At 47.1% G+C, this 22,495-nt stretch overlaps 1 protein-coding gene across 2 annotated transcripts in view; it reads right to left on the bottom strand.

Annotated features, from left to right (window-relative positions):
• Positions 1–21,750, bottom strand: part of ASTN2 (astrotactin 2) — a 939,506-nt gene extending 917,756 nt beyond the window's left edge. The window contains exon 1 of one of the 2 annotated variants that reach the window (XM_077283456.1): positions 21,281–21,750. In XM_077283456.1, the coding sequence (XP_077139571.1) occupies positions 21,281–21,557 (277 nt within the window). In that variant the 5' untranslated portion in view covers positions 21,558–21,750. The remainder of the gene's footprint in view (positions 1–21,280) is intronic. The other variant, XM_077283455.1, reaches the window with a different exon arrangement.
• Between the last annotated feature and the right edge of the window lie 745 nt (positions 21,751–22,495).

Raw genomic sequence — 22,495 nt, 5'->3', positions numbered from 1 at the left:
TGGTAACGCAAAAAATATTTTTTGCAATGAAAAGCGTCTTTCAGTGTGTGACGGCTGCCAATCATAAAAATCCGCTAAAAAACTCGCTATAAAAGTAAATCAAACCCCCCTTCATCACCCCCTTAGTTAGGGGAAAAAAAAAATGTATTTATTTCCATTTTCCCATTAGGGCTAGGGTTGGAGCTAGGGTTAAGGCTACAGTTAGGGTTGGGGCTAAAGTTAGGGTTAGGGTTGGGACTAAAGTTACAGTTAGGGTTTAGATTACATTTACGGTTGGGAATAGGGTTGGGATTAGGGTTAGGGGTGTGTCAGGGTTAGAGGTGTGGTTAGGGTTACTGTTGGGATTAGGGTTAGGGGTGTGTTTGGATTAGGGTTTCAGTTATAATTGGGGGGTTTCCACTGTTTCGGCACATCACGGGCTCTCCAAACGCGACATGGCGTCCGATCTCAATTCCAGCCAATTTTGCGTTGAAAAAGTAAAACAGTGCTCCTTCCCTTCCGAGCTTTCCCGTGTGCCCAAACAGGGGTTTACCCCAACATATGGGGTAGCAGCGTACTCGGGACAAATAGGACAACAACCTTTGGGGTCCAATTTCTCCTGTTACCCCTGGGAAAATACAAAACTGGGGGCTAAAAAATAATTTTTGTGGGAAAAAAAAAAAAAAATTATTTTCACGGCTCTGCGTTATAAACTGTAGTGAAACACTTGGGGGTTCAAAGTTCTTACAACACATCTAGATAAGTTCCTTGGGGGGTCTAGTTTCCAAAATGGGGTCACTTGTGTGGGGCTTCTACTGTTTAGGTACATTAGGGGCTCTGCAAACGCAATGTGACGCCTGCAGACCATTCCATCTAAGTCTGCATTCCAAATGGCGCTCCTTCCCTTCCGAGCCCTCCCATGCATCCAAACGGTGGTTCCCCCCACATATGGGGTATCAGCGCACTCAGGACAAATTGGACAACAACTTTTGGGGTCCAATTTCTCCTGTTACCCTCGGGAAAATACAAAACTGGGGGCTGAAAAATAATTTTTGTGGGAAAAAATTTTAGTTTTATTTTTACGGCTCTGCATTATAAACTTCTGTGAAGCCCTTGGTGGGTCAAAGCGCTCACCACACATCTAGATAAGTTCCTTAGGGGGTCTACTTTCCAACATGGTGTCACTTGTGGTGGGTTTCTACTGTTTAGGTACATTAGGGGCTCTGCAAACGCAATGTGACGCCTGCAGACCATTCCATCTAAGCCTGCATTCCAAATGGCACTCCTTCCTTTCCGAGCCCTCCCATGCGCCCAAACAGTGGTTCTCCCCACATATGGTGTATCATCGCACTCAGGACAACTTGGACAACAAATTTTGGGGTCCAATTTCTCCTGCTACCCTCGGGAAAATACAAAACTGGGGGCTAAAAAAATAATTTTTGTGGGAAAAAATTTTTGTTTTATTTTTAAGGCTCTGCATTATTAACTTATGTGAAGCCCTTGGTGGGTCAAAGCGCTCAAAACACATCTAGATAAGTTCCTTAGGGGGTCTACTTTACAAAATGGTGTCACTTGTGGGGGGTTTCAATGTTTAGGCACATCAGTGGCTCTCCAAACGCAACATGGCGTCCCATCTCAATTCCTGTCAATTTTGCATTGAAAAGTCAAACGGTGCTACTTCCCTTCCGAGCTCTCCCATGCGCCCAAACAGTGGTTTACACCCACATATGGGGTATCAGCGTACTCAGGACAAATTGTACAACAACTTTTGGGGTCCAATTTCTTCTCTTACCCTTGGGAAAATAAAAAATTGGGGGTGAAAAGATAATTTTTGTGAAAAAATATGATTTTTTATTTTTACGGTTCTGCATTATAAACTTCTGTGAAGCACTTGGTGGGTCAAAGTGCTCACCACACCTCTAGATAAGTTCTTTAGGGGGTCTACTTTCCAAAATGGTGTCACTTGTGGGGGGTTTCAATGTTTAGGCACATCAGGGGCTCCCCAAACGCAACATGGCGTCCCATCTCAATTCCAGTCAATTTTGCATTGAAAAGTCAAATGGCGCTCCTTCGCTTCCGAGCTCGGTCATGCGCACAAACAGTGGTTTACCCCCACATATGGGGTATCGGCGTACTCAGGACAAATTGTACAACAACTTTTGGGGTCCATTTTATCCTGTTACCCTTGGTAAAATAAAACAAATTGGAGCTGAAGTAAATTTTTTGTGAAAAAAAGTTAAATGTTCATTTTTATTTAAACATTCCAAAAATTCCTGTGAAGCACCAGAAGGGTTAATAAACTTCTTGAATATGGTTTTGAGCACCTTGAGGGGTGCAGTTTTTAGAATGGTGTCACACTTGGGTATTTTCTATCATATAGACCTTTCAAAATGACTTCAAATGAGATGTGGTCCCTAAAAAAAAATGGTATTGTAAAAATGAGAAATTGCTGGTCAACTTTTAACCCTTATAACTCCCTAACAAAAAAAAATTTTGGTTCCAAAATTGTGCTGATGTAAAGTAGACATGTGGGAAATGTTACTTATTAAGTATTTTGTGTGACATATCTCTGTGATTTAAGGGCATAAAAATTCAAAGTTGGAAAATTGCAAAATTTTCAAAATTTTCGCCAAATTTCCATTTTTTTTGCAAATAAACGCAGGTAATATCAAAGAAATTTTACCACTATCATGAAGTACAATATGTCACGAGAAAACAATATCAGAATCGCCAAGATCCGTTGAAGCGTTCCAGAGTTATAACCTCATAAAGGGACAGTGGTCAGAATTGTAAAAATTGGCCCGGTCATTAACGTGCAAACCACCCTTGGGGGTGAAGGGGTTAAGGACATACACTCTTAATCCACTAAAGACCTTCCTATAATCACATTATAAGGTATTTTAACTTTTTCATTCTCCTTCTTTAAATCTGCAGGACCGCCTGTCCTATCGGCACCAGACCTACTGCCTCTCCTTTCTGTTACAGGACCGCCCCGTTCAGCCAGGGCCTACTGCCTTTTCAACTACTATACACAGTATAGAACATAACATTACTTTCAGTTTAAGAGCACTAAGTCATCTCTACATGACTCCTAAGAGGACTCAGGGTTTACCTTCTATCCTAACTATCTATCAACATTATCAAGCATTTTCTTCTGAACGTTAAGCCTTCCCATTATCTTTCTTTCTTGCATGCTGGACACCACATCTATCCCTACGGGTCCACTGCATCCTTCTTCTATCTTTCACCTTTTTCTTCTCAGATAACATCGTTAACACTTCTTCACAATTAACCAGTTGAACACATATAACTTTCTCGTACAAACATTATCATCACTTTTCTCTCATCAACATTATTGCTACTTGTCTTAAGCAATATTACTATTGAAGTGTGGCAAATGAACATCCCCTTTAAGAGGGGACCAAGTCTCTGCGAGGCAGCGTATCTTCTCAAGCTACCAGTCCATACTTAGCAAAGGTTCCAGTGCGGTATCTTCGCAAAGAGTCTTTCTTTAAGTAAAACCAGTAGGGAGCGCCTTTAATAAGGTGCAAACTATATGCAAGAAGTTCGGATCATGCACTGTTCATGATTTCAGCAGTTTTTGAAGAACATAGAAAAAATAGAAAATAACCAAAAACAATAGGGATCCCGGGTCAACAAAGGGATCCCTTTTAGAGTTTACCCTGAACGGGTATAGCAGAACAACAGGAAGACAGTAACTATTTACAGATTCATGGTATCGAGGTTTATTCTTTTGGCAGGTTGCCAAACATCAGCTGATGGTGGACACCTCCCGACCGTGCAGGCTTCAGCCCTTGGTCCACGGCTGATGCAGCGGTAGTTTGTTCCCTTTCTTTCCAGTCTTTCCATTGTAGGATCAAGTACCGCTTATATTGTTCCCAATTCAGCACGGCAATGGTGTGACCTTCTCGCCGGACTCCATCCAGCCCAATTCGGGGGGCCTCCCACCGGAGGATAACTCCCTCCGGGCTCACATCTACGAACTCCCCCGTCTGGGTCGGTGGCAGAGGTATCAGCCTCCCCGTTGCGCCGGGGGATAATACCCCTAGCCCCGCCAAGAGGAAACGGTTATTGTGGGGGCGGGGATCGATCGCAGGATCGGGATCGGTCGGGGGAGCAGGGACGCTTTCTATACCTGCGTCTGATGTGATTCCACCGATGTCGGTCCGTTCCATTAACGAGGACGCTGGAGTCAGCTGCATCCTGGACCGCGGCTCCTCCCCGGCAGTCTCCGGATACGGCTCCGCTCCCCATAGCTCTTCTTCGGCTAGTTCCGAGATCGGGATAGGTAGGCTCAGCTCCGCTACCGGCTCCGAGGAACTCAGGTCCTCCCGCTGCGGTGGACGCGGGTCCTCTTCTGATGGATGAGGACAAGCCGGGTTCACCTCGCCGTTGTTCGGGCCCCCGCTGTTCATCGTCGCTGTCCGGCATTCGAGGGCAAGGCATGTATCTGACTCTGCCATTTCTCCAAGGTCGAGCTCCTCCTTCACCTCGTTCCCGCCATCGCAAGTCAGGGGGCGGTTCTCTGCTTTGAGGCAGGTCATCGCTTTGCAACAAGAGGCGCAGGGGGCAATCACCGCTTCTGGCGCCACTTTGGTAGTCCCCTCCCATGGCACGCCCTCCTGCTTCTCTGGCGTAGCAATGGCGGCGGTTTTTGGCGGGAACTTTTGGCGGTAAATGGCGCAGCACAGTCTTTGCAATAAAGTACAGTCCAAGCACAACAAATTACAGTTCTAAGGCACACATGACCTGATTCTTCAGGCTTAAGTAGATCCTGTTCGTGACGCCAAGTTGTAGCGCCCCCACCGCCGCAGGGCCGAGGGGTGACCCGGTACCGGGCCTCGGGGTCTCTGCTCTGGGGTTGTCACGGTGGCTAGGCCCCGGTCCGTGACCCTGCCGTGGGGCGCGCAGTCTATAATACGTGTAAATGACAGTGGTGGTGGTGCGGTGCAGTAAATAATGAGGACACCAGGTTGCAGTCTCTTTACCTCTTTACTGAAGATCTCTGGGTCCTCAGTCCAGAATACGGTTCACCAGGCTGCGCAAGTCCGGCCGGTCCGATGGCACCTCCAGAGCTCACTTCACAGGTGGAAATCGGTGCCTTCCTTCTAGCGCTATGTGTTGCGGTCCTCCCCTGCTGTGCTTACGGAAAGTCCCCACAACCGTTGTGTCTGTTTCTTAAGTTCCCTCACAACTCGATTAAATGATGTTCTTCTGATCCTCCGTCCCTCCCTGTTGTTCTGGTTGGGACGGCACCCGTTTGACGGGTAGGCTCGGAGCTCTTCCGGGACCCTAGAGTCGCCCCTCTCCACAAGGTGCCCCCCAAGACTTCATAGGTGATTTGTGTGAGACAGCCCGCCTTAGACTGACTGTCCTGCCGCTGTTTAGAGTATTGCTTGAAGCTGAATGTTATGATACTCCCTCGGCGTTCCGGCCACCGGTAGTGCGCCTCAGTAGGGTGTTGCTCCGGTCTTACAGCACGACCCCTACTGGTATTCTCCTATCGCTTGATCTCGTTTCTCACTCAGCACAATCTATCTCGCTTCTTAAGGCCCCGTCTCACTAAGCGATTTACCAACGATCACGACCAGCGATATGACCTGGCCGTGATCGTTGGTAAGTCGCTGGGGAGCTGTCACACAGACCGCTCTCCCCAGCGACCAACGATCAGGGGAACGAGTTCGGCATCGTTGAAACTGTCTTCAACGATGCCGAAGTCCCCCTGCAGCACCCGGTAACCAGGGTAAACATCGGGTTACTAAGTGCAGGGCCGCGCTTAGTAACCCGATGTTTACCCTGGTTACCAAAAAAAACAAACAGTACATACTCGCCTTTCGGTGTCCAGGTCCCTTGCCGTCTGCTTCCTGCTCTGACTGACTGAGCCGCCGTACACTGAGAGCAGAGCGCAGCGGTGACGTCACTGCTGTGCTCTCACTTCTCACTGTACGGCCGGCAGTCAGTGAGAGCAGGAAGCAGACGGCAAGGGACCTGACGGACATCAGAAGGCGAGTATGTACTGTTTGTTTTTTTTTACATTTACGCTGGTAACCAGGGTAAACATCGGGTTACTAAGCGCGGCCCTGCGCTTAGTAACCCGATGTTTACCCTGGTTACCAGTGAAGACATCGCTGGATCGGTGTCACACACACCGATTCAGCAATGTCAGCGGGGCCTCAACGACCAAAAAAAGGTCCAGGCCATTCCGACACGACCAGCGATCTCGCAGCAGGGGCCTGATCGCTGGTACGTGTCACACATAGCGAGATCGCTATGGAGATCGCTGTTGCGTCACAAAACTTGTGACTCAGCAGCGATCTCGCTAGCGATCTCGCTATGTGAGACGGGGCCTTTAGTCCATTCTTGGGCCCCACCGCTTCCCGGAGCTGGCGCGGACCCGTTACGTTCTTTCCAATGCCAAGCCTCTGTCAGGATCCCACCCCTGACAGAGACCCTACTGTCTCTTCCTCCACAACACCCTCTGCCACCAGGTGTTGCTTCGTCCAATCCAGTCAGCTTTCTGATCTAACTTCCTGCCTGACCCCCAGTTCACCCACTATGGTGGGGAGTGGCCTAATGAATAGCACCCTTAGCTCCCCCCGGAGGCCCAGCTGTGAAATATATTGGTGTCTGTGATACCTGATCCGATGAGCTCCTTCAGTGCCATCAGACGCACCGTAGCTCCCCATAGTGGCGGAGCCACAGTACTGCAACGACCAGGACTCTGGGGCGCTGCATACGCAGAGCAGATCCTCAGCATTACAGAGAGCAAATGAAATGCAAACTCGTCTGGCGGCAGATTTTTTAAATATATTTCTGGGACCATCTCATTCATCTGAATGAAGCTTCCAGAAATCCAGAGGTCACAAGTGACAAAGCAACCGCTGCACAGCGCAGCCGCTCATTGTGTTGGTATCAGCGTGATCCTGCTGTGCAGTACACATCTCACTGAACGTCTGCAGTGCTCCATTCAATTAGAAACTGCTACATCTGTACGGAGCAGATTTTGCAATTTGCAAATTTTCCAAAACATTCCTTAAAATGCTAAAAGAAGGTAGCAATGAACAGTAAGCAAAAGTTTCCGTTTTATAGTAAGTGGTCATCAAATGCTCAGAAAATCGAACCCAAAAACGATTTTTACACTGCTCTAAAAAATAAAGGGAACACTTAAACAACAGAACATAACTCCAAGTAAATCAAACTTCTGTGAAATCAAACTGTCCACTTAGGAAGCAACACTGATTGACAATCAATTTCACATGCTGTTGTGCAAATGAAATAGACAACAGATGGAAATTATTGGCAATTATCAAGACACACTCAATAAAGGAGTGGTTCTGCAGGTGGGGACCACAGATCACATCTCAGTACCAATGCTTTCTGGCTGATGTTTTGGTCACTTTTGAATGTTGGTTGTGCTTTCACACTCGTGGTAGCATGAGACGAACTCTGCAACCCACACAAGTGGCTCAGGTAGTGCAGCTCATCCAGGATGGCACATCAATGCAAGCTGTGGCAAGAAGTTTTGCTGTGTCTGTCAGCATAGTGTCCAGAGGCTGGAGGCGCCACCAGGAGACAAGCCAGTACACCAGGAGACATGGAGGGGGCCGTAGGAGGGCAACAACCCTGCAGCAGGACCGCTACCTCCGCCTTTGTGCAAGGAGGAACAGGAGGAGCACTGCCAGAGCCCTGCAAAATGACCTCCAGCAGGCCACAAATGTGCATGTGTCTGCACAAACGTTTAGAAACTGACTCCATGAGGATGGTCTGCGTGCCCGACGTCCTCAGATGGGGGTTGTGCTCACAGCCCAACACCATGCAGGATGCTTGGCATTTGCCACAGAACACCAGGATTGGAAAATTCACCACTGGCACCCTGTGCTCTTCATAGATGAAAGCAGGTTCACACTGAGCACATGTGACAGACGTGGCAGAGTCTGGAGACGCCGTGGAGAGTGATCTGCCTGCAAGATCCTTCAGCGTGACCGGTTTGGCAGTGGGTCAGTAATGGTGCAGGGTGGCATTTCTTTGGAGGGCCGCACAGCCCTCCATGTACTCGCCAGAGGTAGCCTGACTGCCATTAGGCACTGAGATGAGATCCTCAGACCCCTTGTGAGACCATATGCTGGTCCGGTTGGCCCTGGGTTCTTCCTAATACAGGACAATGCCAGACCTCATGTGGCTGGAGTGTGTCAGCACTTCCTGCAAGATGAAGGCATTGAAGCTATGGACTGGCCCACCCGTTTCCCAGACCTGAATCCGATTGAGCACATCTGGGACATCATGTTTCACTCCATCCACCAACGTCACGTTGCACCACAGACTGTCCAGGAGTTAGTGGATGCTTTAGCCCAGGTCTGGGAGGAGATCCCTCAGGAGACCATCCGCCGCCTCATCAGGAGCATGCCCAGGCATTGTAGCGAGGTCATACAGGCACGTGGAGGTCACACACACTACTGAGCATCATTTCCTTGTCTTCAGGCATTTCCACTGAAGTTGGATCAGCCTGTAACTTCATTTTCCACTTTGATTTTGAGCATCATTCCAAATCCAGACCTCCATGGGATATTAGTTGTGATTTACATTAATCATTTTTAGGTTTTACTGTTCTCAACACATTCCACTATGTAATCATTAAAGATTTAGAACTTGAATATTTAATTCAGTGATATCTAGGATGTGGGATTTTAGTGTCCCCTTTATTTTTTTGAGCAGTGTATATAGTTACATATCAGGCACAAGATGAGAGCACTTTGGGAAAAAATGAATCATTATAGGAACCTGTCATGTTGAAAATGTTCCCCGACCTGTAGGCGGGAGGCTCGAGAGCAGGAGGAGCTGATCGCAACATGACGAGTCCATCTAGAACATAACATGAAGGAATTGAACTTCTTTAGCTGTGATAGGAAAAATCCAACTATTATAGAGGAGAATGAATCCCATCATCCGTGTGCTGGGAAGTAAGTGCGGCCACTCTCCAAAACTACCAGTGCCAGCATCCATTCCTGTTACTGAGTGAATAAACGTGTCCTCCCTCCTCTTCTTCTCCAGACGCTGTTCACAATGCGGCGAGAACAAGAGGAAGGTAAATACCCCAGTAAGCAGTTCTGTGCCGGTGAGTAATGCGCTCCGCACACCGCCCTGATGGGCGCTTAATCAAAGAAGATTGATGGCGACAGACTCACTTTCTCATTAGTTTAGTGGCATTAATATCAAGTAGAACATATAAGTAACATATAGAAAGGGGGCTTCATTCAATGGCTGGGATAGTTTAAAGGGAACCTGCCTCGTCCCCGAATGCTAATGACTTGCATATATAGGCTTAATCTGCAGGTAAACGGGTTCCTGTAAGCGCGGCTACAGAGAAAATGAGCTGTGTTCCTCCTGGGGGCAATCAGCTGCAGACATAGAGGTGGTCCCGACACAGCTACAGATGTAAGTAAAAAAAAAAAAAAATGTAAAAAACACAAGTTCAAATCACCCCCCTTTTGCCCCATTCAAAATAAAACTATAAAATAAAAATAAAAATACACATATTTGGTATCGCTGCATTCAGAAAGACCCAAACTATCAAAACATTAAAAGAATTAATCCGAATGGTAAGTGGCGTAATGAATCAAAAAAATCAAAATTCCAGAATTACGGTACTTTTTTTGGTCTCTACATCATTGCAATAAAATGTGATAACGGGCGATCAAAAGATCGTATCTGCCCCAATTGGTATCAATAAAAACATCAGCTCGGCGCACAAAAAATAAGTCCTCACTCACCCGACCCCAGATCTCAAAAAATCGAATCGGATAATGGCGACTTTTTTTTTTTTTTGCAAACTTTGGATTTTTTTTTCACCACTTAGATAAAAAAAGAACCTAGACATGTTTGGTGTCTGTGAACTCGTAATGACCTGGAGAATCATAATGGCAGGTTAGTTTTAGTAATCGCCAGGGCTTTCCTAACATCACACTGTCCTTCCTCCTTTAGGTTGATTGACGTCTCACATGTCACCAGCAGCACATGAACGGCTAAGCTCTCATCTACGGATATCCCACCCAACCTCTAGCCAGGACTTCTCAGGAGCTCAGGACCGCCCACTGGACTCTTCACAGCTACAACGCTAACTTTAAAACTGCAACCACGTTTCCAAGAGCGACATCTTTAAAAAACCAAACTAATTGTCTCCTTTGAATTCAAATTCCAGTATTTGATGGTAAAACTGTCAATCAAGAACCTCAAATGCAAGTTCCTAAGGTCCTTTGTTCACTTCAGGTCCTTAAAAGAGTTGTCCAGTTAAAAAAATATACATACCTAAAAGCTTCCTAATATAGTTCTGTTATCAAAGGAGCCCCGATTTGTAGATCTCCTGTTTCCGGATACTGCTCAATATAGCATGGGATGGACTCCTTCCATGTATGTTTGAGCACTGACTATGACTTAGAAGGAGGCTGGCTTAGCAATAAATGAGCAGTCAGTCAGCGCCCTTCTCTGTCCTGTTTCAAGCAGAAGCCATGTGCAGATCTGTCAGGACTATAATGAATTGTAGCTGCGTCCTATTGCAATAAAGGGTTATTCCCAATAACTGAAGTCCAATAACTTGCTGATCTCTGGGGGTACGACTGGTGGGACCCCCTACAATCCCAAGGACGGTGCTTCCATGGTTCTGCAGTGCCGTCCTGGATATAGCAGAGGTGCGCATGCTCATTCATTGTCTATTGTGCTGCCGAGCCAGGAAATCTGCAACGTACGAGTGCAGCCAACAGCTGCAGATCACTGACGGCGAAGGACCTGACCACGTCTTCGCAGACCAGGAACCTGCAGCACTTTTCTTTGTTCCTTCTCTAAGACTGGTGCAAAGTCTGAACGTTTATAAGTAGAAGAGCGGAGAAACAAGACATAATGTAGGAAACAGCTAAAGAAATGTCTCCGAGTTTAGTATGAAAGGCACACTCTTCTTACTTTGTTCCAGCTGCGCAGATGCTGATTTTGAGCCACTTTTTCTATTAAAGATTCTCCAATTGTTTGTCACATAAAATACATCCATGCGGCACTATTCTTTGTGGTACAAATTATGGAATCTCCTTCAAAGGTTGTAATGCAGACATTCGCATCTCCAACATCCTAATAAATACCTTCAATTAGAAATGTAGTATAGTTCTTCTGATTAGCTATGTCCCTTAGCACATGTGCAGGGCACTGCAGTAGCTTAGGTTATGACCGCTAACAGCTAACTATGGGTTACCATATTATTGGTCATAATCAAGGATACCTATGCCCTGCGCATGGGGTAAACGACATAGCGAATCAGAAGAACTATACTACATTTCTAATTGGAGGTATTAGCTAATATTATTGCACCAGCTACATATTGGGATAGGATCTTGGAGCTGAGAACACTTCTTTAACGGGTCTCAAGGATTCCCAGCTGCTTCCGTTTCAGGGCCTGTATGGTGCCCCTCCGGGCTCAGTGCTTGTTGTTTGGTCCGGATGGACATGTGACTGCTGCAGCCAATGATTGGCTACAGTGATCACATGATGTAGAAGGAAGGAGAAGACAAGTATGTGTACTTCCTATTCCAGCCTTATGAGCATGTGACCGCTGCAGCTAATCACTGGCCACAGCATGATATAGCTATTGTCTGCATAAGCCATATGGCCATCCAGACTGGAGCCACACTGAAACAGGACCACAGAAGGATCAGTAAGGGAAGTGTTAATTATTTCATTATTTTTGATGCTTCTTCTGATATTAACCCCTTAAGGGAATATTTTGCCCTTTAGAAAGCTGTATTTTGTTTGTTTTATTTTTCTCCACACATTCAGTAATTATAACCTTTTCTGCATGACCGGACTGCCCCTTTAAGGGTGTTTTCCCAAAGTGTTGATCACGGCAGATCTGGATCCCACAGACAGCTGATTATATCTGGGAATCCACTGCCGTATATAACGCCACATCTGTGGTATCAGTGTGTCTGACAAACGCACGACATTGTGGGAGCGGTTATGTGCAGCGCTCCTGTAACGCTCAGAGAAGGGGCCCGTACAGGCCGTACAGTGGGCTTGCAGCGCCCGAGTCCTGGTCGTTGCAGTAGTGTCGTTCTTCCACCAGGGGGAGTGATGTTACGTCTGAAGGCAGTAAAGGAGATCTCTTTACCAGGTATCACAAACCACACAACACACTTCACACTCCAGGCCACCAGGGGGAGCCATGCTCCTATCTATTAGGGCACTCCTCACAATTAGGTAAAACTGGCAGTCTTGACAGGAAGTCAGGCAGAAGGGAGCTGGGCTTCACCCAGTAAGCTGCTATCTGAGCTCCGCTCAGGTAGAGGGTCCCTGACAGGGGTGGGATCCTGTCAGAGGCCTAGACAGAAGGCCACGGAGCTGCGCCTGCCCGACGTGCGGCAGCATCCTAAGGAAGAGACATTGAAGGGAATTGCGTTGCAGAGATGGTGAGAAACGAAATCATAGCAAAAGGAGAGGAAACCAGAAGGAGTTCTGCCCTGTATAAGGCTGCCTCCTTTCTGAGGCGCAGTAGCCAGTAGCCGGAACACCGAGGGAGTCATCGTCTCCAAGCATGGCTCCAGAGACCGGCAGGACAGCTAGTTCCATATTAGTTGCCCGACCTTATAACCAGGAGGCACGGTGGCAACTGTGGAGGTCGGGGCGTGATAGAGTCCCTGTAAAAAGCCTCAGGCCATCAGTCATTCGGGTTTGTCCTATCCATTCCATCAGGGGGACAGAGAAAAAGAGACATAACATCTAGAACACCAACATTAGTTGTGAGGACCTTACTGAGAAGCTCAGCAGGAAGGGACTACAACACCCAGGTGCTAGAGGAAGGCTACTGATTTCCACCTGGATAAGGGGACTCTGGATTTGCCTTCAGACCGGCCGGACTCTGCCTGCCCTGTGACCTGGTACCCTGGACTGTGGATGTTGAACCTTTAGTAAAGGTAAAGAGACTGCAACCTTGTGTCCTCGTTCTTCACGGCGCCTCTCACCATCAACCATCCACTCACTGGGAAGCCCTGGGGATACACTTCAGCTGTGGGAAGGTATACCATCTAGCTGCCATAACATCACCCCAGCGGACCCCTAAGCAGCGTCGGTCACCCTGACCGAATACCACAGGTGGCGTCACGAACATTATCCCTTTAAAGAACTATCCCCCCCCCATTTATAACGGACGTCCCTAGGGCCACGGACTTGGTCAGCCACCGTGACATCCCCATCAAGAACCGAAGGGCCCGGCTCCGAGTACCCCATAGCCCTACTGGGGGCGCTCCAGGCTCTGTCACCAGGACACAGAGGAAATTATATAAAAGTTGTGCTTAAAATGAATCTGTCTGCAGGTTGTTGTTCAATCTTATAGCAGCATATAATGTAGGGGCAGAGAGCCTGATTTCAGCGATGTGTCACTTTTTAGGCTGTGTGCTGTAGTTTCAATACTTTCCTCCATGCCTTCTTTCCACCCTCTCTCCCTTCCTTCCTCCATCCCTTCTTTCCACCCTCTCTACCTTCCTTCCTTCCTCCATCCCTTCTTTTCACCCTCTCTCCCTTCCTTTCTTCATCCCTTCTTTCCACCCTCTCTCCCTTCCTTCCTCCATCCCTTCTTTCCACCCTCTCTCCCTTCCTTCCTTCCTCAATCCCTTCTTCCCACCCTCTCTCCCTCCCTTCCTCTGCCTCTCTTCCTTCCTATGTCTTTTTTTCCATTCGTGAAACAGGTGTAGAAATTCTTTTCAACATTTATATTTTCGGAATAAACGTCACAATCGCAGAAGTCAATCAGGTAATGGAATAGAAATCGTATGTAGAATAATCCAAGGTTGTATAAGTTGTGGGTGAACTACAGGTTCATACAAATGCGAATAAACCCGGTCATGGGAAACGTGGCACGGATACCGCGCCATGGTCAGACTAACTGGGTGGTCTAAAATCAGGAATGTTGCAATGCTGATGGGAGACATTTCCAGCACCCTGGAGGTTACAGGGTTAAACTAATGTAAATGTAATAAACAATGCAATAAACGTAAATAAACTTCTTTTGTTTCAATGTTCACTCACACTGTGATACATTTCACTGATTCCGCCGTCCCCCTAATTTTGGGCCACCTTGGGGTACATTGGTAACAGGGCTATCAACTAAAAGGGTTCTGTACAGTTCAGTTGCTGTGATGAAAAAGATGCAAAGAGCGTTTTGTAAATTGGCACATAGCGCCACCTCTTCTATACAGAGATGCACAGCTTTATTACTGATACATATGAAACAAATGTGCCGTGATGAATTAGACGTATTCTCACTTTACTCACTTCTGGAATGTAAAAGACAATAAACGTCCACATTCTACTCTGCAGTGACTTTCTAAATCGAGTAGATGCAGAAGTAGGGATCCGACTTACAGACACAGCCAGATTCCCCATAGGAAGGCAGAGACGGTTTATTACCATTCCCACATTCTTTATCCCTGTTTGCATAGCAATAAATAAGAACTGTGTACACAGCTTATAGGAAGCACTGACAGTGCCTCCTCCGCCGGTCACAGCGGTCATATTAATGCTGGAGGCCGGGAGGGAGCAGGAAGCCCTGGTGCGTTGATTGTGAGACACAGCCAGACTCCCCATAGAGAAGCTTTATTACCATATCCACATTCTTTATCCCTGTATGCATAGCACTAAATAAGTACAGTGTAAGCAGCATATATGAAGCACTGACAGTGCCTCCTCCGCCGGTCACAGCGGTCATACGATTGCTGGAGGACGGGAGGGAGCAGGAAGCCCTGGTGCGTTGATTGTGAGACACAGCCAGACTCCCCATAGAGAAGCTTTATTACCATATCCACATTCTTTATCCCTGTATTCATAGCACTAAATAAGTACAGTGTACACAGCTTATAGGAAGCACTGACAGTGCCTCCTCCGCCGGTCACAGCGGTCATATTATTGCTGGATGCCGGGAGGGAGCAGGAAGCCCTGATGCGTTGACTGTGAGACACAGCCAGACTCCCCATAGAGAAGGGATTTGAATATTTTAATACCTCTGAAAGGTGTTTTATGGCTTTGTAGGGGGAAAGTTATGTGAAATAATTGAAAAATAAATAAAAATCAGGAGTAATAATTCAAAAAAGCAGCTGCCAATCCAAATTGTGGTATCCGACAAATAAAAATAATTAAGATGGCAATGACTACAGACCTGAGGGTCTGAAACGCATCTGCCCAGGCCGGGGCTGTGACTATTCTGCTGTTGTCTCATTTTTAATCTACGTAATAAGTTTGATATTTGTATACATCAGATTTCTGAAGCTGGATTTACCTTTTCATGTCTGGTCAGGAACTGGTTAAAGAGGACTTGTCACCAAATCAAATATGGCCGCTTTTTGCTCTCTAAAGGGGTCGTCCAGAACTTAGATATCGATGTCCTATTCTTGCACATTATATCGAGCCTATACACCACATGAATGTACAAGATAAGTGCTTTTATGTGCTTTTTTTGAGTGATTGGTGGGGGTCTCCGTACCCAGCCCCCCCAATTTAGAGATTTAAAGGGCAATTGAACCTTTAAAATGGCAGTTCTATGCAACGTTTTCTGTTTTTGAGTATTGATTATTCTTGATCCATGTATTAAGGGATATTCCCTGATGTATTAAACTCTCTAACGCTCCGATGACTGAAAACTGAAGGAGGATGAAGAATAATTTACGAGCATGTAATAACACGAGTGATCTCGGCGGAATCAAAGCAGGTGTGAAGGAGAAAACACGCTGGACAGCGAAAGCTAAGACCGTGATGTATGTACTCATCAAGTCTGCAGCAGCCGCTCGGGGTCACCAGGTTTCTAGAAATATTAAAGCGGAAGCTTCATTATAATCTCCGAGACCCGAGGTTAATAGTTTTCCCACTAATGGCAAAATGTAAAACTAATACACAATTTCCCATTTCACTCTACATTATTATCGATAACTTCTATTTCCGTCCTGCAGTCCTCGCTTCTTACGGCAGCGTCGGAAATGTCCTCATTGTCTAATTAACACACAAAAAAACCCACAAAAGAGCAAACATGGAAGAAAATAAAGCTGCAACATTGTGTGCAAGAATATAGGATTATTTTTTACACCATAACATCCTTTAGCCATAATCTCACTGCTCTTACAGTACAGAATACGGGTTCTCATAGCTCTTGCAGTAAAGAATCCCGGTTCTCACTGCTCTAACAGTAAAGAATCCCGGTGCTCACTGCTCTTACAGTAAATAATCCAGATTCTGACAGCTCTTACAGTAAAGAATCCCGGTTCTCACTGCTCTAAACAGTAAAGAATCCCAGTTCTCACTGCTCTAACAGTAAAGAATCCCGGTGCTCACTGCTCTTACAGTAAATAATCCCGATTCTCACAGCTCTTACAGTAAAGAATCTAGGTTCTCACTGCTCTAACAGTAAAGAATCCCAGTTCTCACTGCTCTAACAGTAAAGAATCCTGGTGCTCACTGCTCTAACAGTAAAAAATCTCGATGCTCACTGCTCTTACAGTAAATAATCCCAATTCTCACAGCTCTAACAGTAAAGAATCCTGATGCTCACTGCTCTAACAGTAAAGAATCCCGGTTTTCACTGCTCTAACAGTAAAGAATCCCGGTGCTCACTGATCTTACTGTAAAGAATCCCGGTTCTCACTGCTCTTACAGTAAATAATCCCGGTGCTCACTGCTCTTACAGTAAATAATCCCGGTGCTCACTGCTCTTACAGTAAATAATCCCGGTTCTCACTGCTCTTACAGTAAAGAATCCCGATGCTCACTGCTCTAACAGTAAAGAATCCCGATGCTCACTACACTAACAGTAAAGAATCCCAGTTCTCACTGCTCTTACAGTAAAGAATCCCGGTGCTCACTGTTCTAACAGTAAAGAATCCCAGTTCTCACTGCTCTTACAGTAAAGAATCCCGGTTCTCACTGCTCTTACAGTAAAGAATCCCAGTTCACACGGCTCTTACAGTAAAGAATCCCAGTTCACACGACTCTTAAAGAATCCTGGTTCCCACTGCTCTAACAGAAAAGAATCTCGGTTCTCACTGCTCTTACAGTAAGGAATCCCAGTTGTCACTGCTCTTACAGTAAATAATCCCAGTTGTCACTGCTCTTACACTAAAGAATCCCAGTTGTCGGTGCTCTTACAGTAAAGAATCCGGGTTCTCACTGCTCTTACAGTAAAGAATCCATCCCAGTTCACACTGCTTTTACACTAAAGAATCCCGGTTCACACTGCTCTTACAGTAAAGAATCCCAGTTCACACGGCTCTTACATTAAAGAATACGGGTATGGTGTACAGTTAAGCATTGGGCACAAATGCACGGTCGCTCTCCATTCATATTTATAACAGGTAAACAAACATTTAAATCAAATCTTTGCAATCTGACAAGGATTATGAAAAAGGGACTGGAAATATGCAACCGACTTCCTACCAGAATGAGGATCAGGCAGAACACAACCTCAGGACCAATATGGCATGCAAAATGTATATCTTATTAAAGGGGTCGTCCATTTTTGGGGCCACATTTTATTTTTAACTTAAATGCTTGTATTTAATTTCAGGCTAAAAAATAATTGTTTTTCATTACAAATTTTGCATAGTTTGACTGTCTTTAAAAATTTTTGCCCGACTTTTTAAGTTATCAACTATACACAGTGAAACCTTGTCGATCAGGGGGGTCTGACCATGAAGACCTCCATCGATACTAAGAATGGGGGGTTCTGAAATACTCCACTGGAGACCTGAAGAGCTTCATATTGGAGAGGTGCCGAAGCCTCATATTAGATAGGAGCAGGAGCTTCATATTGAACAGGTGCAGGAACTTCATATTGGACAGGTGCAAGAGCTTTGCATTGGAGAGGTGCAGGAGCTTCACACTGGGCAGGTACAGGAGCTTCATATTAGAGAACTGCAGGAGCTTTGCATTGGAGAGGTGGGGGAGTGTTGCATTGGATAAGTGCAGGAGCTTCATATTGGATAGTGGCAGGAGCTTCATATTACACAGGTGTAGGTGCTTCATATAGGAGAGGTGTGGGAACTTCATATTACACAGGTGCGGGAGCTTCATATTACACAGGTGCAGGAGCTTCATATTAGACAGGTGCAGGAGCTTCATATTACACAGGTGCAGGAGCTTCATATTAGACAGGTGCAGGAGCTTCATATTACACAGGTGTAGGAGCTTCATATTACACAGGTGTGGGAGCTTCATATTACACAGGTGCAGGACCTTCATATTAGACAGGTGTAGGAGCTTCATATTACACTGGTGCAGGAGCTTCATATTAGACAGGTGCAGGAGCTTCATATTACACAGGTGCAGGAGCTTCATATTAGACAGCAGCAGGAGCTTCACATTGGAGAGGTGCATGAGTATCCAATTACACAGGTGCAGGGGCTTCATAGGTGCAGGAGCTTCGAAATACAACGGTGAAGGAGCTCCATATTGGAGAGATGCAGGAACTTCATATTACACACATGCAGGAGCTTCATATTGCACAGGTGCAAGAGCTTCATATTGGAGAGGTGCAGGAGCTTCATATTAGACAACTGCAGGAGCTTCATATTAGAGAGGTGCAGGAGCTTCATATTAGACAGGTGCAGGAGCTTCATATTGGACAGGTGCAGGAGCTTCATATTAGACAGGTGCAAGAGCTTCATATTAGACAGGTGCAGGACCTACATATTGGACAGGTGCAGGAGCTTCATATTAGACAGGTGGAGGAGATTTATATTAGACAGGTGCAGGAGATTTATTTTAGACAGGTGCAGGAACTTCATATTAGACAGGTGCAGGAGCTTCATATTAGACAGGTGCGGGATCTTCATATTGGAAAGGTGCAGGATCTTCATATTAAACAGATGCAGGAGCTTCATATTAGATAGCTGCAGGAGCTTCACAATGAAGAGGTGCATGAGTATCCAATTACACAGGTGCAGGGGCTTTATAGGTGCAGGAGCTTTGAAATACAATGGTGAAGGAGCTTCATATTGGAGAGGTGCAGGAGCTTCATATTAGACAGATGCAGGAGCTTCACATTGGAGAGGTTCAGGTGTGTCATATTACAAAGGTGCAGGAGCTTTATATTGGAGAGGTGCAGGAGCTTCATATTAGACAGCTGCAGGAGCTTTATATTGGAGAGGTGCAGGAGCTTCATATTTATTATCTATGGGGCTATCAGGAAAAAGCTCAGCACTGTATTCCGCTACCACCAACAGCACCACAGAAATCGAATGGAGCAGCCGCTGCTCCTGACAAGCATTTGAGAGACCCCACTTTCGGGATCAGTGGGGTCCCACCAGTCGGTCCTGTGGATAGTTGATAACTGTAAAGAGGATCTGTCTCATATTATTCTAACTGCTGCCATGATTTTTTTCAGTCTGCCATACAGCTCCAGAGATATGGACCTATCTGAGTAGTGCTGATAGGTCTTCACCAAGCTCACAGGACCTCTGAGGCGTGTCTTTACGCTGCTTTGCATTATTGCCCTGTTAGCCGCGACCCATTTACAAAGATTATAGAAAGTAGCACTAAACAGGTCCATATCTCTGCACCTTACGGCATAACAAGAGGCATACTGAGGGGAAGAAACAGGAGGAAAGACTCTAAGGGCAGTCATGGTTCAAGCTCCATTTAGGGGACCTTTTTTGCCCCAACTGAAAGAATGTCCAGAAACCACTGCGAGGCCGACTCTGAGCTCTACCCCCGCCAGAACCATGCGGAGAACAACCACCAAAAACAACAGCGCAGTCTGTGGTCACAAGATACACGTCAGCGAGAAGGATGATGAGCACCGACCGGCGGCTCCTCGTCATCGCGCCCCTGTATATACTATACAGCACCACGCAACACAACGGAGGGCCAACAACTAGGAACATCTGTCTGCATCCACTGACAGCAAGCAAGATGAGGAGGAGGATGGTGACGAGGAAGATGAGGATGAGGAAGGATGATAATAAGGACGATGATGAGGAGGATGATGAGGATGAGGATGATGATGAGGAGGATGAGGATGATAATAAGGACGAGGATGAGGAGGAGGATGATGAGGATGATAATGAGGACGATGATGATGAGGAGGATGATGATGAGAAGGATAAGGAGGAGAAGGATGATGAGGAGGATGATGATGAGGAGGATGATGATGAGGAGTATGATAATGATGAGGATGATAATGAGGACGAGGATGAGAATGATGATGATAATGAGGATGATGATGATGAGGATGATGATGAGGAGGAGGATGACAATGAGGAGGATGATGATGAGGAGGAGGATGATGAGAAGGATAAGGAGGAGAAGGATGATGATGAGGAGGATGATGATGAGGATGATGAGGAGTATGATAATGATGAGGATGATAATGAGGACGAGGATGAGAATGATGATGATAATGAGGATGATGTTGATGAGGAGGATGATGATGAGGAGGAGGATGATAATGAGGACGATGATGATGAGGAGGATGAGGATGATGACGATGAGGATGATAATGAGGACGATGATGATAATGAGGACAATGATGATGAGGAGGATGATGATGAGGAGGAGGATGATAATGAGGACGATGATGATGAGGAGGATGAGGATGATGACGATGAGGATGATAATGAGGACGATGATGATAATGAGGACAATGATGATGAGGAGGATGATGATGATGATGATGATAATGAGGACGATGATGATGAGGAGGATGAGGATGATGATGAGGACGATGAGGATGATAATGAGGACGATGATGATGAGGACGATGATGATGAGGAGGATAATAATGAGGACGATGATGATGAGGAGGATGATGATGAGGACGATGATGATGAGGACGATGAGGATGATAATGAGGACGATGATGATAATGAGGACGATGATGATGAGGACGATGATGATGAGGAGGATGATGATGAGTTGGATGATGATGAGGAGGATGATGATGAGGAGGATGATGAGGATGATGATGAGAATGATGATGATGATGATGACGATGATGATGAGGAGGATGAGGAGGATGAGGAGGAGGATGAGGAGGAGGATGATGAGGAGGATGATGATGAGAATGATGATACAGATGAGGAGGCTCAGCCACCACACCTGCACAGGTCAGCCCCCCATGCTGTAGTGTCCCCCTCTGAGCAGTAGTCGCTCAGCACACGCCATGTGTGGCCGGCGCCGCTCTGCCCTTCACAGACACTGTGGGCTCCCGCGCCCTTGGCCCCGCACACCCCCCGGCACGATCTCCCGGCAGCACTCACAGACTCCTCACCCAGGGTGAAGTAGGGCGGCTCGGTGTTGTGCAGGTCGTCCCTCACGGACACGCTCCCGGGCGCCTCGCTGTGGACGTGCAGGGGAAGCCGGGAATCCCCAGGTCCGGGATGCGCTGAGGACACAGCGGCGCCGCTCCAGCTCAGCTCCCGCTCCCGGAGCGCCGGTAGCGTGGACACGGTGACGGTCTTCAGCAGGCAGCCCTGCGGCGGGGAGGACGAGCGGGCGATGTACGGGAGCACAGCCAGGAGGCCCAGGCACAGCGCGGACCGCATCATGCTCCGGCCCCGGGCAGAGCGCTCCGTGCGCGGACACCAGACAGGCGGCTCCGGCACTGTTAACTCCAAGTGTCCCAGCAGCGGCCGCGCCGCATCTCACGCGGCGATCGCCCCTTTAACTCTCTGCTCCAAGCAGCCACCTCTCTGGCGCTGCTCCTGTCCATTTATTACACGCCCTCTTAACATTATGTCTCCCGGCAACAGCCAATCGTCGTGTGGTACACCGGCCCATTGGGGTCCGCCCCCTGCCCATTTAAGGCAATGTCGCCTGGCAACGGCCAATCAGAGACGCCGGTTTGAGCGGAGCTGCGCAGGTGCCGAGGCCGTTATCGCAGGAGTTGCACAGCCCGGAAAAGTGTGCGGTGCCGGTACCGGCGGGAGCGGTGACTGCAGGTAATGGAGTTGTGGCGGAAGGGCGATAATGGAGGGGATGACGGGGAACAGCGCCATCTGCTGGGAGCTCCACAGGAGGAAGCGTTCACCCCTCGTGAGTCCTGCTCCACTGGGGAACGTCCCGGGTCTGACCCCAAATACAGGGAGCAGGGTCCTGACTCACAGCCCATCATCAGCTCTACAGGAGCCATCTGTTCTACAGGATCCAGCGACTTCTGGAGGACCCAACACATTCTGGAGGGCCCAACACAGTCTGGAGGACACAACACATTCTGGAGGACCCGGCACATTCTGGAGGACCCAACACATTCTGGAGGGCCCAACACAGTCTGGAGGACACAACACATTCTGGAGGACCCGGCACATTCTGGAGGACCCAACACATTCTGGAGGACCCAAAACATTCTGGAGGACCCAACACATTCTGGAGGATCCGGCACATTCTGGAGGACCCAACACATTCTGGAAGACCCAACACATTCTGGAGGACACAACACATTCTGGAGGACCCGGCACATTCTGGAGGACCCAACACATTCTGGAGG

This window comes from Ranitomeya variabilis, chromosome 2, assembly GCF_051348905.1.
Source record: "Ranitomeya variabilis isolate aRanVar5 chromosome 2, aRanVar5.hap1, whole genome shotgun sequence".
Lineage (NCBI taxonomy): Eukaryota > Metazoa > Chordata > Amphibia > Anura > Dendrobatidae > Ranitomeya > Ranitomeya variabilis.
This window is presented reverse-complemented; position numbering and strand designations above follow the sequence as displayed.